Below are 12,650 nucleotides of genomic sequence, written 5' to 3' on the forward strand. Positions count from 1 at the left end.
AATCCAGACTGCACCCAATCTACAAACTCTTCAACACAATTGGTTGACTCGTTTTGTTTGAAACCACAAGGCCAATTCTACTGCAAAGAGTGTCAACATGTTCATATTGTAAATCAAATAAAGTGACATGATGAACCCCAACTTAACACAAGTTTATGTGCAGAGTTCAATTCACATTATCGTGCCATGATAGTCCGGTGCATAACCATTCCAGGCTGTTAATGACTTCCAAAATTCAAAATATGAACATAAATTCATATAAATATTGACAAACCATAAGGTTTTGATGTGTATTTTTATGGGGTGTTTCTAGACCCCCAAGGGAGCCCAGGCAAGAAGGAACATGGGGGCCCGCCCAAAAAACAAAGGCCAAGATGAATAAAGCAAATATATATTTTATTAAATAATTGACATGAACAAAGCTTGCTTAAAATAAACAAGCCTGCTAGTAGGGGGACACATAAGGGTGATTCCTGAATTTGCGAAATTGCCTGGGTTGCGTGCCCCGTTGCGGCGGGTCCTCGGTTAACGACAGAGTTCCATTGAAATGTTGACGACGTACGGAACGAGCTGGAGTCTCCGACAGTAGGGGTGATGGGACTATCACTAACCGGAGCTAATGAGGCTAACTACTATGCTCATCCACAACCATCTTATTTTCCTCCTCTTGGAATCGATTGTGTCACCTTTTTGGACAGATATTACGCTGATCGACAAAGCATGGGTGACAGCAGCAGGCGGAAAAGTAGTTGAAAGTCTCGATTAGCGATTAATCGACTTCAAGCTTTAAACTTGGGAGGAGTAAAGTCGACTAATCGGTTCAACAGGACTGTGTGTAAATCTACGCTATATAAATCATGATTCAAGTAAATATTTGTATGGAAAACACTTGTAGGCCATAAATATAAAACAATCAAAAGAAAACCAATTATGGGATACTAGAGGGGTAACTGAGTCCGTCAGTGCCTGAGCATTGTGCACCGTTCGTAAACCCGAAAAGTCGGATTTACGTATGAGCAACTAATTGAACCTTACCAGGGGGTCATTTTATAAAATTTGTGTTTTATACTGTATACACTTTTGCTATCAATTAATATATTCACATCTGTTTTGATTTTTATTTGCATTTATGTATTTGTGATTCTCAACTGGTGGGTCGGGAGCCAAAAGTGGATCGCGGAGCCATTTTGGGTGGGTAGCGGACAGGTAGAAAAAAAATGTCGAGCATAATTCAGACAGTTAAAAGCGTTACAGTTTATTTGGTCTGCAGTCCTCATTTCCTAAAAATAAGAAAAACTATTGATGTTGCACTTTCCTAAAAAGATGAGACTAGTGCCAAGATATAACATTTTGTACATACAGTTATGTCGATCCTCAGTTTATTAATAAGGTGTTTTGAAAGGCACTTTAAACATCTAAGCATATGCTTAAAGTTATGATATTCATGTTTTCATAGGCTATTTTTTAACAATATGTTCTGTATTGTTCCTAAATTCTGTAAAAGTGAATTGCAATTTCGCGCAAAATGCGGGTCCCACGGTGACAACAGTTGAGAACCAATGCTTTATGCACCATTTAAATATATCTATTTTTAGTTTTTACCTTATTGGATATATTTTATACTGTTTTGAAACACACGAGTAACCAAATAGTACAGATAAATAGCTCCTTGTCCTTTTAAGGCTAATTTTGAAAAGATTTTCAGACTATCGATGAAAGGACTGTCTTTATATTGAACAATTCAAGGACACTTGAAACTGGATGGAAATGGCACCACATGTGTTCACGGCCACTGTCGTTTTGTTTTCAAAGATGAAAGGACGGTGAGATCAACATTACAATGTGCACTTTAATGTGTCATCCATACTGACCATCCCAGGTAAGTGGAGCGTCTTCTCTCAGCGTTCGACGAGAATGGAAAGCACAAGGAGTTGCTGGGGGAGGGGGGAGGAAGAAAAAAAAATGCACCCACGAGCATCTCAATAAATTCCAGTATCTTCGAAAAGTTCATTTATTTAGTAATTCAATTCAACAACTGAAGGTCTATATAATACAGTCATCAAACACAAGGGAAAATACTTTTCAGAGGACGAATTGCTACATAATTTCTTCTTTTGATTGTTTCCTTATAGTCATTTCTTGAGACGGATGAATTTGGGGGTTTCCTTAGCTGTCAATTTATAATCATCAAAACGCTATAAAGAAATCAATAAAGAGTTGGCTCTGTGAATATGAGTTTCACATGTATTATAATAAATCAATATTTAGTAGAAATAATGCATATTTGTATGAATTATGGGTATAAAGGTAATGAAATTGAAGATCAACGTTTAAAGTTACATTTTGATTGAAGTTAATGTGAAAACGCATGAAATAGCGTGATGCGTTTGTGTCGCAGGAAGGCTGCTAACTTGAAAAGCACAATTTCCTTGCAGTGTGCTTCTCTGAATGGAGGTGTTAGTCCCGCTGGGTTGATCGCATGGCCAGGATTCTTTTGCAGTTTACGGATTAAACCTCCCGCAGGAAAGGAGCATCAATGGTAAGAATGAGATTAGCCGTTCTTTGAGGGGCATCTGCCTCCACAAAAAAAAAAAAAAAACAGATTAAACATCATTTATTGTCTGCGTAAGAACGCACAGGAGGATTAGTTGGCTCAGTTTGGGCGACGTCCGTTTAACAAGGGTATATAGTTAAAAACGAAAAAGATGCAATTGCAGGTGTGCTTGTGCTTTGTGGTTATTTGGCGCAGTTTAATCCGTTTTGGAACCACCACAAGGCCGCTATTAAGAAGACAAACCAGTTTGGCCACACTGTGACAACGATCGGCTTCGAACGATATGTACTCATTACATTTCATCTAAACTATAAAGTACAAATGATCCGCGCGTAATCATTTAAATCCGAAAGGGCATGTTGGTGAAGACGTCCGTGACATACGGTACTATTAGTTTTCAAAACATTCGGTCGGTGGCGTGTCAAATGGCAGCGTGGGATCGCTCACACCCACGCGCCAGACCGCGCAGGCTCGTGCGCACCAAGGGTCAACTTCACACTGCCGGCGTGACAACAAAACACCCCTCGTGCTTCGAGAACAATCCTCCCTTCCAGGGTACTGCGTGGCGTTATTGTGGCAGCTGCGCGTCTAAAACGTCACGTTCTCGTAGAAGAAAGAAAGAAAGAAAAAGAAAAAAAGGGTTTCTTCAATCACGTGACCCACTCTTTAGTTGCAAAAGAGCCAAATCACAGTGGTCCTGATACCAAAGTTGGTCTAATTAAACAGAAGAACGGCTTCGCCAGACGAAATCGAAACATTTGGAATGGTCCAGCCACAACCCAAAACCTCAAAAGAAACACTTTTACAATTTGACATATTTGGAAGGCTTCTGCAATTAGCCCAATTTTGAAACCGTCAAGACCAATAACTTCTTATCCCAAAAGACTGAATGTTGTCATTAAAGCAAATGCGCTTTGACAAAACAACGATTTATTTATATTTCAAACACAGACGTTTCCCTTTAGCCGATTAGAAGATGGTTCACATTAAGACAGAATAGGTCCTTAAACAGTAATAATAAATAAATTGGAGATCTGAAAAGCCGGCATTTTAAACAGGGGTGAGTACTTTATCCAATCGGTCGCAATTGAACTCTTTGCACATCATCACAATATGGCACGCAGAGGTACTGGCATACTTAAGTTTTTCTTTTTACTATTTATAGGCCCCAAGTGTTTTTCATGACGATGACACGTTACGTTAATCCTCATGTACACTTTCAGGATTAATTAGATGATCCTACACTTCTACTTTTTCTGGACCATATTTTTGGGGAAGTCGAAGTAAATGTCAGCAAAATCCTTCTCGCTAAGTTGACAAAGTTGGACGGATGGATTTGTATTCAAATAGCTACTGACAAGTGTGTAGTATGGATGTTTTATACAGTACATGTTGTCTCGTCACCCCACACCTTTAATTGACCACTTTTTTTCCAAAGTGCATTTATGTTCATCACAAGCTGGTTCCAATCCCATCCATTGCACTCTGAAAGTCACAGTGTCGATTTTGAAGAGTGCAGGCTCAACACTTGACCATCCTTTTGTCATACTAAATTCTAATTCAAAATTTTCTAAGGCAGCATTGGCACTGTGGATCGCCATCACTTGACAGCAATCTAGACAAGCTGTTGAATCAGTTTCATGGGGGGAAAAAAATAAAATAAAATAAAATAAAAATAATAATAAAGTTTATTAGTTACAAACACTAAGTTGCAACAGTAAAGCTGCAGATGAACGACATTTGCAGGTGGATTTCAATGGCATCTTCCACCTCTGTGAAGTGTGGGTGTCTCTATGTGTTTTGCTGCATCGATCTTCACTTGGTCAGATTTTCCCGACAGCGAGGCCTTGTGCTTTCTGAAACTCCTGCTGTAAACTGGACAAAAGCTGTCGGTGCTGGTCGGACTTCTTCTCCAAGTCTTTCAGGAGCGTGTCATACCGCTGACTGCAACAGAGAAGGAGAGAGAAGAAAAAAGACAACTTTAGCAACATGAATTCTATTCTCTTTTAGACTGCCAACAACCTTACAACTGGAAGACCTTTCTCACTTTTCTGGTCTCACGAGAGGACAGCAGTTCACATTTTACAAATGTTTGATTATTTGACCAAGTCAATTAGACACTCTGACACAGCCAAAACATTAATTTGAACAGGAATGGGGGACAAAATTGTCTCTATTGTGTGAAGTCCAAAAAACCCACAGAGCCATTACACGAAGACATTCTCCCTTTACAAAGAATGCTCATTTTTGATCGACATTAGAGAGGTATTCATTTAACACCAGGTTTATTACTGTGGTTGTAGTTTATGCCAGTGTGCAGTACAACTGTAATGGATCATGCTGAGAGTCGTTTCAAATTGTTCAGTTACCATTTTTGCTGAATAAATGCAAGACATTTGAAAAAAGTATGATGCAGTGCAGTGCAGTTGTACACCACCGTATAAACAAATAACAAAAACCACTGTATAAACACTAAATCAAAGACTAACTAACTAATGTTGCATATATAATCAAAATGTTCTCATGATACAGTTCTTGTATTGGATCTCATTAGACTGAGCAGATGGAACATTGAGATTGGAAAATCAATACAGTAAACCCTGCATATTCACAGCTTGGTATTCACAAATTCGCTGATTTTCTTCCCCCCCGACCTATCCTCCATTATTCAGTGAAAAACTGAATAGTCACTGCTTTTTGGAATGAGGTGGAGTACAGGAGGGTTGTCAAGGACTTTGTGAACTGGTGTGAGCGTAACCACCAGCTCCTGAACACCACTAAGAGAAAATCCCCACACACACTGGTGAACATCCAGGACTCGGAAAGTGAGACAGTAGACTAATTAAGGTTAACCTCAACAAAAACTGAACAGGACAGACAACACACATGCTCTGTACAAGAAGACCAGCGTCGCCTCCACTTGCTGAGGAGTTTGAGGTCCTTTAACATAAGCAGAGCCTTGCTCAGGACTTTTTATGACACTGTGCTGGCCTCAACATTGTTATATGCCATCGTGTGCTAATGAGGAGGCATCACGGGAAGAGATAAAAAAAAAAAAAGAGACTCAACAGAGTGGATAAGAACGCTTGCTCTGTCCTGGCCCACCAAATGGACTCCATTGAGGAGGTGGCGGACAGAAGGCTGACATCCATTAAGGACAACACTTCCCACCTCCTGCACTATATTGTTAGGTCCCGCAACAGCTCCTTCAGTGCCAGACTTTTACACGCTAGGTGCAGGACAGTCATTCCTTCACACAGCAACAGGACTGTTCACTTGCACCAAATAACCATATAGCACACACACACACAAACTTTCAAATCCCACTTATATGCAATATTTTCTGTACATTAAAAACACTTATTTTGATAATACTTTTTCTTTTCGTAATATTGTATTGTTTGCTGCTGAAACCGGTGAATTTCCCAGCTGTGGGATCAATAAAATCTTTGTGATCAGGCCAAAGCAAAGACCGTACTGCTTTGGCGCCATCCAGTGGCATCTTGGTGTCATGGAGTATGTTAAAGAGCGTTGAGACATAGGCAGATTTTGACAGTGCTTAGCCGCTATCTTGTGGCAATTACAAATCGTTTTAGGGGGAAAATGAGTGACTTGCGGATTTTTGCTATAATAGCGGATGTTCACTCTACATGTGTTATCTGTGATACAGTAATAGCCATCATATTGCTGGCATTGGGCGGAATCCGCATATCTCCGTAACTATTACGTTTCAGGAAAACGCCCAAAACAAACAAACAAACAAACAAAACAAGAAAACGGAAAGTTTGTTGAGCCATTAACATTGCATTTTCAAATGGAGCAAAGGATTTTTATTACTTTAGCATGGTCAACGTGTTGTAAAATTAAGATACATGTAATAACATACATGTTGGAACTGACCAAAAGTATAGAAGTTGTAAAATATGTGAAAAAAAAAAATGAAACTGATAACATTTGGAATCACAATCCTCGTTATTCCCAAGTATGACAAAAACACAAGGAATTTGTCTAAGGTACATGGAGGTTTTGGCCATACGCCAGCAATATTGATATATATTATTAAATTATTTAATATTAATATTTTATTATAATACCCATCCATTTTCTATTCTGTTGGTCCTCATTAGGGTCACAGGTGAGCTCCATCCTATCACAGCTGACTTTGGGCGAGAGCTTGGGTACACCTACTATTGATTGTATGAACACTCGTAGGGCACATTGACACAAACAGCCATTCATGCACACATTTAGACTTCTGGACAATTTAGTCTTCAATTAGCCTAACATGCATGATTTTGGAATTTAGAAGTAAGCCAGATCGCTTGAAGAAAATCAACGCAAGCATGGGCAAGACATGCATACATCACAGGAAGCCTGGAGCAGATCTTCAAACCCAAAACATCAGAATGGGAGGCGGATATTGATGCTAACCACTCGTTCACCAGGGTGTCCCATTAAGAACGAAGGGGATTTATTTAAAAAAAAAAAAAAAAAAAAAAAAAAATTGTCCACTACTTATTGGGATTCAGAATTTTCTTCATCTTTGTTCCTTCAAAAATGGAGGCTCATGGTTTGAGTTCCGCTGCGAAAAAGAAAAACAACAACAAAAAAACCAGCAAAGATATGCTAGTCTGCTTCCCGGTGACTGTCGGGATCGCTTTGAGCAAGGCACTAAACCCCCACTGAGGGCGCAGCACCATTTACACACCCCTTCACTATAACATCTCTCCTTGCCTTCCTGCATTTGTTTTGTGTGTAGCAAAAATATACAGCACAGTATACAGTACATTGTGTTTCCCTTTACAATTGGTATAATACATTTACAAACATCTAATTAAAAATCGAACCAGATAGGTTGAAAGTGTGACCTTGAGGTTAGCATGTTGGCATGACAGTTTTGAGGGATCCAATCTCGACATTGGCCTTCCCGTGTGGCACCTTTGTTCGTTATCTCCCACATTCCAAAAACATTTACGTTAAGTTAATCGAAGAAACAAAATTGTCCATAGGTTTGAATTCTTGTTGGTCTATATGTGCGATTGACTGGTGAACTCGCGTGTCCCCACCACTCCCCCAAAAGTCAGCTGGGACAGGCTTCACCTCAGCCGCAACCCCAATGAGGATAAGTGGTTCAGAAAACAGATGGATGAGTAAAAGCAAATATATACAGTATATGAGGTTGGGCAGATAAAAGGTGACGGAACTTCAACAGAGTAACTCACATCTCTCCGTTGATGTATTCCAGCCTTTTTGTCACAGTCGCTTTGGCCTCGTCCAAGTCTTGTTTTACCAAAACAGGGCCAATCAATTTGTATACCGTGTTAGCACTGTCAAGTATATCTAGCTCCTAGAAGCAGTCAAAAAATGCAGCAGAGTTATAAAACATGTGTATGGCAACGACAGAGAACTAAGCATAGAGTTTGTCGGTAACATTACCTCTTTGACGATATTATTCTCTGCGAGCTGCGTCTCCAGCTTCTGTCGGGCTGCCATGCTCTTGCTGACATCTAAGACCCAAAGACAGTCGGTAGTACGTCGATTTCGTAACACGTATCAAAACAACCTTTTTAATGCATTTTGTAATCATAAACAAGAATGCACGGAATCCAGATCCCGTCGAATACATGACTATATCCTTATATGGGAAGCTAGCAAGTCAACATAGCCAGAAACCTTGCAGCGCCACTTAACACATACCTTTTTGCATCTGAGTATATTTTTCCAACTCGGTGTTTAGTTTCTTTTGAATGACCTCTGCCATGTTGGTCTTTTGTTTATATAACAACAAATGGTCAGTATGTTGAGTCAATATTGCAGAGAACAACGAAGTGGTTTGTTAATGTAGTCAGTACCGGAAAAGGCGATGGTAGGGGCAGGATGTTTTTCTTCTTCTTTGGTATTTATTGGTAGTTAGCCACTAGCTACTAGGCGTGTTACCGCCATCTACCGATCTGGAGTAAGGAAAAGGAGATTATAAAAAAATTATAAATAAAAATGAATGAATCAATCGTTTTATCCCCCATTTTGTGTGTGCTGTAGTTATAATTCATTTTTAAATAATAGGTTTCATAGAACTTTGCATAATATTTAGCATTTATTGGCACCTTGGCCGACTGGTTAGAGCCTCACAGTTCTGAGGACCTGGGTTCAATCCCCGGCCCCGCCTGTGTGGAGTTTGCATGTTCTCCCCGTGCCTGCGTGGGTTTTCTCCGGGCACTCCGGTTTCCTCCCACATCCCCCAAAACATGCATGGTAGGTTAATTGAAGACTCTAAATTGCCCGTAGGTGTGAATGTGAGTGTGAATGATTGTTTGTTTATATGTGCCCTGCGATTGGCTGGCAACCAGTTCAGGGTGTACCCCGTCTCCTGCCCGTTGATAGCTGGGATAGGCTCCAGCACTCCCGCGACCCCTGTGAGGATAAACGGCTCAGAAAATGGATGGATGGATGTGTACGGTCAGACTGATTAGACTGATTATTTCTGATTATTTCGCTGACCACCTCTAGTGGTCAGCGAAATAATCAGTCTAAGTACAATTCATTTGAAGATAAATTCAATGTATTTGCACTTAATCTTTAAGAACTGTTTTTAAAAATGTATTTAGGTAAAATGTAACTTTTGTGTGTACTACATTTTAATTGAATCAATACTTACGATTTTTTTATTTCCACATTTCAGTGCAGTGTTAATGTTCAAACTATATTAACAATAATAATAATAATAATAATAATTAGTCGTATTTCTTTCGTTTCGTCTGTCACGGTGCGCCTTTTTACGACATCGTTTTGCTTTACGGCACTGCACAGAGTTCACCGTTGTCCCGTAGAAAATGGCTTCGTCGTTTTGGAAAGGCGTCGTTGGCGTTGGACTTTTTGCCTTAGCACACGCAGCTTTCTCAGCGGCACAACGTGAGTTTATTTGTGTGACGTGAGTGTCCGTGCAGTTGTCACACGGGAGAGGGGCTCGAAGGGCAGAGATTAAATTAGCGGCTGCTCGCTAGGCCTTGTGGGGCGACGACTAGCTTGCAAGATGCTAACTCAGCTCAAATGAGCTCATGCAAGGATGACATCCCTACATCTTAACTTAATAAATCACAACGTAATCTTGAGTGTGCTGGTTTTTATATACAAAGTCCAGTAGACTTGGTTTAATATAATCTTCTTCCTCCATCAGATCGCTCGTACATGCGACTTACAGAGAAAGAAAACGAAAACCTGCCAATCGACGTGAGTCTCATTAATTTCTCCCACGTTTAAGTTTCTCGTCGGTGCACATCAGACGTTGTTTTGACAAGCTTTCCTTTTGTTTGTGTTGCAGATTGTGCTTCAGACCTTACTGTCGTTCGTCATGACCTGCTATGGCATTGTCCACCTTGCTGGGGAGTTCAAAGACATGGACGCCTCGTCAGAGCTCAAGAACAAGTATGTTGCATCCACATGAACAAGCAGTATGTGTCCTCTGCAACTGGACACTTTAATATACATCTGTCCATAAAGTCTCATTACAATTTACCACATTTATTATAAATCCAAAGGAGTATTTTTTTTTAACCTCATTTAATACAGCTCTATATGGGATCGTCGACTCCACCGTTTATCCAACACTGTCCCTTTTTTGTCCACATTTTATGTGCCATGTGCAACTTGATGGATATATCTGTGGACGTCTTCCCTACTTAGTGCCTTTTCACACTGCACTTAGTTTGCTTGGTGTTCACCATGGGGCAGGGTACATGGATGAACTTAATGGAAGCAAGTACAGTTAATGCATAAAAAGCAATAACATTTGACTGTAAGCACCGAGTTTTAATTTGAAAATCTCAGTCAATATAGTGAATTGTCAAGGATGGTACGTTTCTGTTGTTCTGCTTGACAAGTGGTTAGTCGTGCACGGTCACAAACTCGACAGTTGTGCGCTTTCAAGCTTTTATTTTGAAATTGGCCAAAGAGCTCGGTGCCGGCCCTAAACGAAGCGTTAACCATACGTTCACCCCCTGGTGGCTGGCTGACTACTTTGCGGGCACTGCTGCAAATGAAGCGCACTTCATATGCAGCAGTACCCGCATTTTAAATCATCAGCTGACCAAATCACGATTAAAATTTGATTAATTGTGCACCCCTACTACCATGCCTGTTTATGGAATGTGGGAAGAAACTTGAGCACCCGAAGAAAACCCACACAGGCACAGGGAGAACATGCAAACTCCACACAAGGCTACAGCCTGGATTTGAACTCACAACCTTAGAACTGTGAGGTGGATGTGCTAACCAGTCGGCTACCGTGCCACCGGAATTAAATATTGTATATTTAAACACCAAAATGTTCACCCAAACCATTAATTTCGTTTAAAAAATGTCTGGCAGCCTAATGCTAACATGTAATGCAAAATACCATAGATGTGCTAATAGAAATTAACATGAATGTTACGGTAATTATCAACCATTTAAACAACTGCTGCTTTTTGTAGCAGCAACACATACAGATCATAAAACAATATTCACAGGAATATATTATCTCTGCTCTGTGGGAACAACCACTATTACTGAGATTAGTTGGAGACCTTCTTGGTCTTAATTATGCAGCATCTAAATCCAGTAGCACTCAGCAGCCCCAATGTTGGGGCACAACTTGGTACTACACTGAAGGTGTGCAGCTCTTAAAGCCTTCTTCAGCCTTGCCTGCACAGGATGCTGTCCATCCATCCGTCCATCTTCTGCACTGCTTATCCTCACTAGGATCGCGGGTGTGTTGCAGCCTATCCAAGCTGACTCTGGGTGGGAGGCGGGGTACACCCTGGACTGGTCTTTAGTCAAGCGTGAGGTGCTCTGTTACATGCACCAGCATTGACTGTTCCTGTTAAAATTCAATATAAATGAATGCTAGGTTTCAGATGCCACAGTATAGCAGGGGAATCCACATATATAAATAAACTCGTTCCATTTAGAAATTTGTGAGTAGCATGGGATGGTAAGTCAAAACTACTGTACCTTGAAAAAACAAGACACCTGTGAAGTTTCTCATTTTGATGCTCACTGGTTTGAAGTCTCAGGCATCATGCATGATGCGGATTTTTGAGTGAGGTGCGGTTTTCTCCAAAAACTTGCTCCACTTCCAACATGTGTATCCTTTGCAGTCTTTTCATATATAGAGCTCTTGCAAAATGTATTTTTCAAATAAACGCTTTATTTTTCCTTGTGCAGAACATTTGACACACTGAGGAATCATCCATCTTTTTACCTTTTCAACCACCGAGGACGAGTGCTGTTCCGCACCGCAGAGGAAGAGCCGTCCTCTCAGCAAGCGCTTCCTAACCCGTTACGGCTCCGCAAGCTGGAGCATTTGCACTGAGACTGGCCTTTTTCCTGCCTGTGAAATTACTGTACTAATGTCAGATAGGACTTTTTGTTGCTGTTGTCGTTAGACAGAGGGGCCAGAGTCACAACTCACCATCCCCTATTTTTTTTACCATCATGTATTTGTACATAATCATTCAGTCATGCTGTACAAACATGCACCTCTGTTCACTTAAGTAGTCACCTCCACGAGTGTGCCAACCCTTCAGTTTGTTTGTATATACAGTATGGGAATGCTTTGGAGTCTTGCATACAGAGACCCAGCCATTGTGTCTCTTCCGACACGACTTAGTTGGGCTATTTCTCTCCTTTGCACTGAATATTCTCTGTATGGAGGGTTTAAAAAAACTTTCATTTCATCCATTTGTCATTCTTCATATGTCAGGGCAGCATTTTGTTTTAACTTTTTTTTTTTTTAGCTCCCTGATGCAGAAAGGTCTTGTTTGACTTAGGTCACAGAGCATGTGCGGAGAGGAAATGCTGATTCTTCCCTCAAATGTTACTCTTGACTTGGAAGTGAAATGACAGTACATGTTTTCATTGACATTTTGTTCATCTATAATTTAATAAAAGCAACTGGATTTTACACTTGTTTTAATTTCATGTGGCTTACATTTATAGTTTTGACATTACAAATAAGCTCTGCTATCCTTGTAATTGAATGCTTTTGGGGGGGAAAATTGAGCTTAGCTTGTCCCACTAGGGGCTGCCGTAGCGCTTCATCCTTTTCCATGTGAGCCTG

General features: G+C 40.4%; 2 protein-coding genes across 2 annotated transcripts; one reads left to right on the top strand and one right to left on the bottom strand.

The window, feature by feature from the left end:
• Nucleotides 1-4,224: 4,224 nt before the first annotated feature.
• Nucleotides 4,225-8,443, bottom strand: pfdn6 (prefoldin subunit 6). The gene is made up of 4 exons (XM_061788281.1): nt 8,252-8,443; nt 7,991-8,061; nt 7,777-7,901; nt 4,225-4,498 (listed from the first exon to the last, which is right to left on the bottom strand). The coding sequence occupies exons 1-4, from the start codon at nt 8,313-8,315 to the stop codon at nt 4,378-4,380; spliced, it is 381 nt and encodes a 126-aa protein (XP_061644265.1). The 5' UTR covers nt 8,316-8,443; the 3' UTR covers nt 4,225-4,377.
• A 912-nt stretch (nt 8,444-9,355) lies between these two features.
• Nucleotides 9,356-12,494, top strand: mmgt1 (membrane magnesium transporter 1). The gene is made up of 4 exons (XM_061788513.1): nt 9,356-9,463; nt 9,729-9,781; nt 9,873-9,976; nt 11,756-12,494. Exons 1-4 carry the CDS (start codon nt 9,385-9,387, stop codon nt 11,901-11,903), a joined length of 384 nt encoding a protein of 127 aa, XP_061644497.1. The 5' UTR covers nt 9,356-9,384; the 3' UTR covers nt 11,904-12,494.
• Nucleotides 12,495-12,650: the final 156 nt, after the last annotated feature.

The sequence above is a fragment of the Phyllopteryx taeniolatus genome, chromosome 10 (assembly GCF_024500385.1).
Source record: "Phyllopteryx taeniolatus isolate TA_2022b chromosome 10, UOR_Ptae_1.2, whole genome shotgun sequence".
In the NCBI taxonomy this organism is placed as follows: domain Eukaryota; kingdom Metazoa; phylum Chordata; class Actinopteri; order Syngnathiformes; family Syngnathidae; genus Phyllopteryx; species Phyllopteryx taeniolatus.

Bases quoted from the DNA above. Each gene is read 5' to 3' on its own strand.
- pfdn6 (XM_061788281.1), bottom strand. From the start codon at position 8,315: ATGGCAGAGGTCATTCAAAAGAAACTAAACACCGAGTTGGAAAAATAT. The intron at 8,062-8,251 runs GTATGTGTTAAG...TTTGGGTCTTAG, and splicing joins ATATACTCAGATGCAAAAAG to ATGTCAGCAAGAGCATGGCA. The intron at 7,902-7,990 runs GTAATGTTACCG...GACTGCTTCTAG, and splicing joins AGAATAATATCGTCAAAGAG to GAGCTAGATATACTTGACAG.
- mmgt1 (XM_061788513.1), top strand. From the start codon at position 9,385: ATGGCTTCGTCGTTTTGGAAAGGCGTCGTTGGCGTTGGACTTTTTGCC. The intron at 9,782-9,872 runs GTGAGTCTCATT...TTTGTGTTGCAG, and splicing joins ACGAAAACCTGCCAATCGAC to ATTGTGCTTCAGACCTTACT. The intron at 9,977-11,755 runs GTATGTTGCATC...TTCCTTGTGCAG, and splicing joins TCGTCAGAGCTCAAGAACAA to AACATTTGACACACTGAGGA.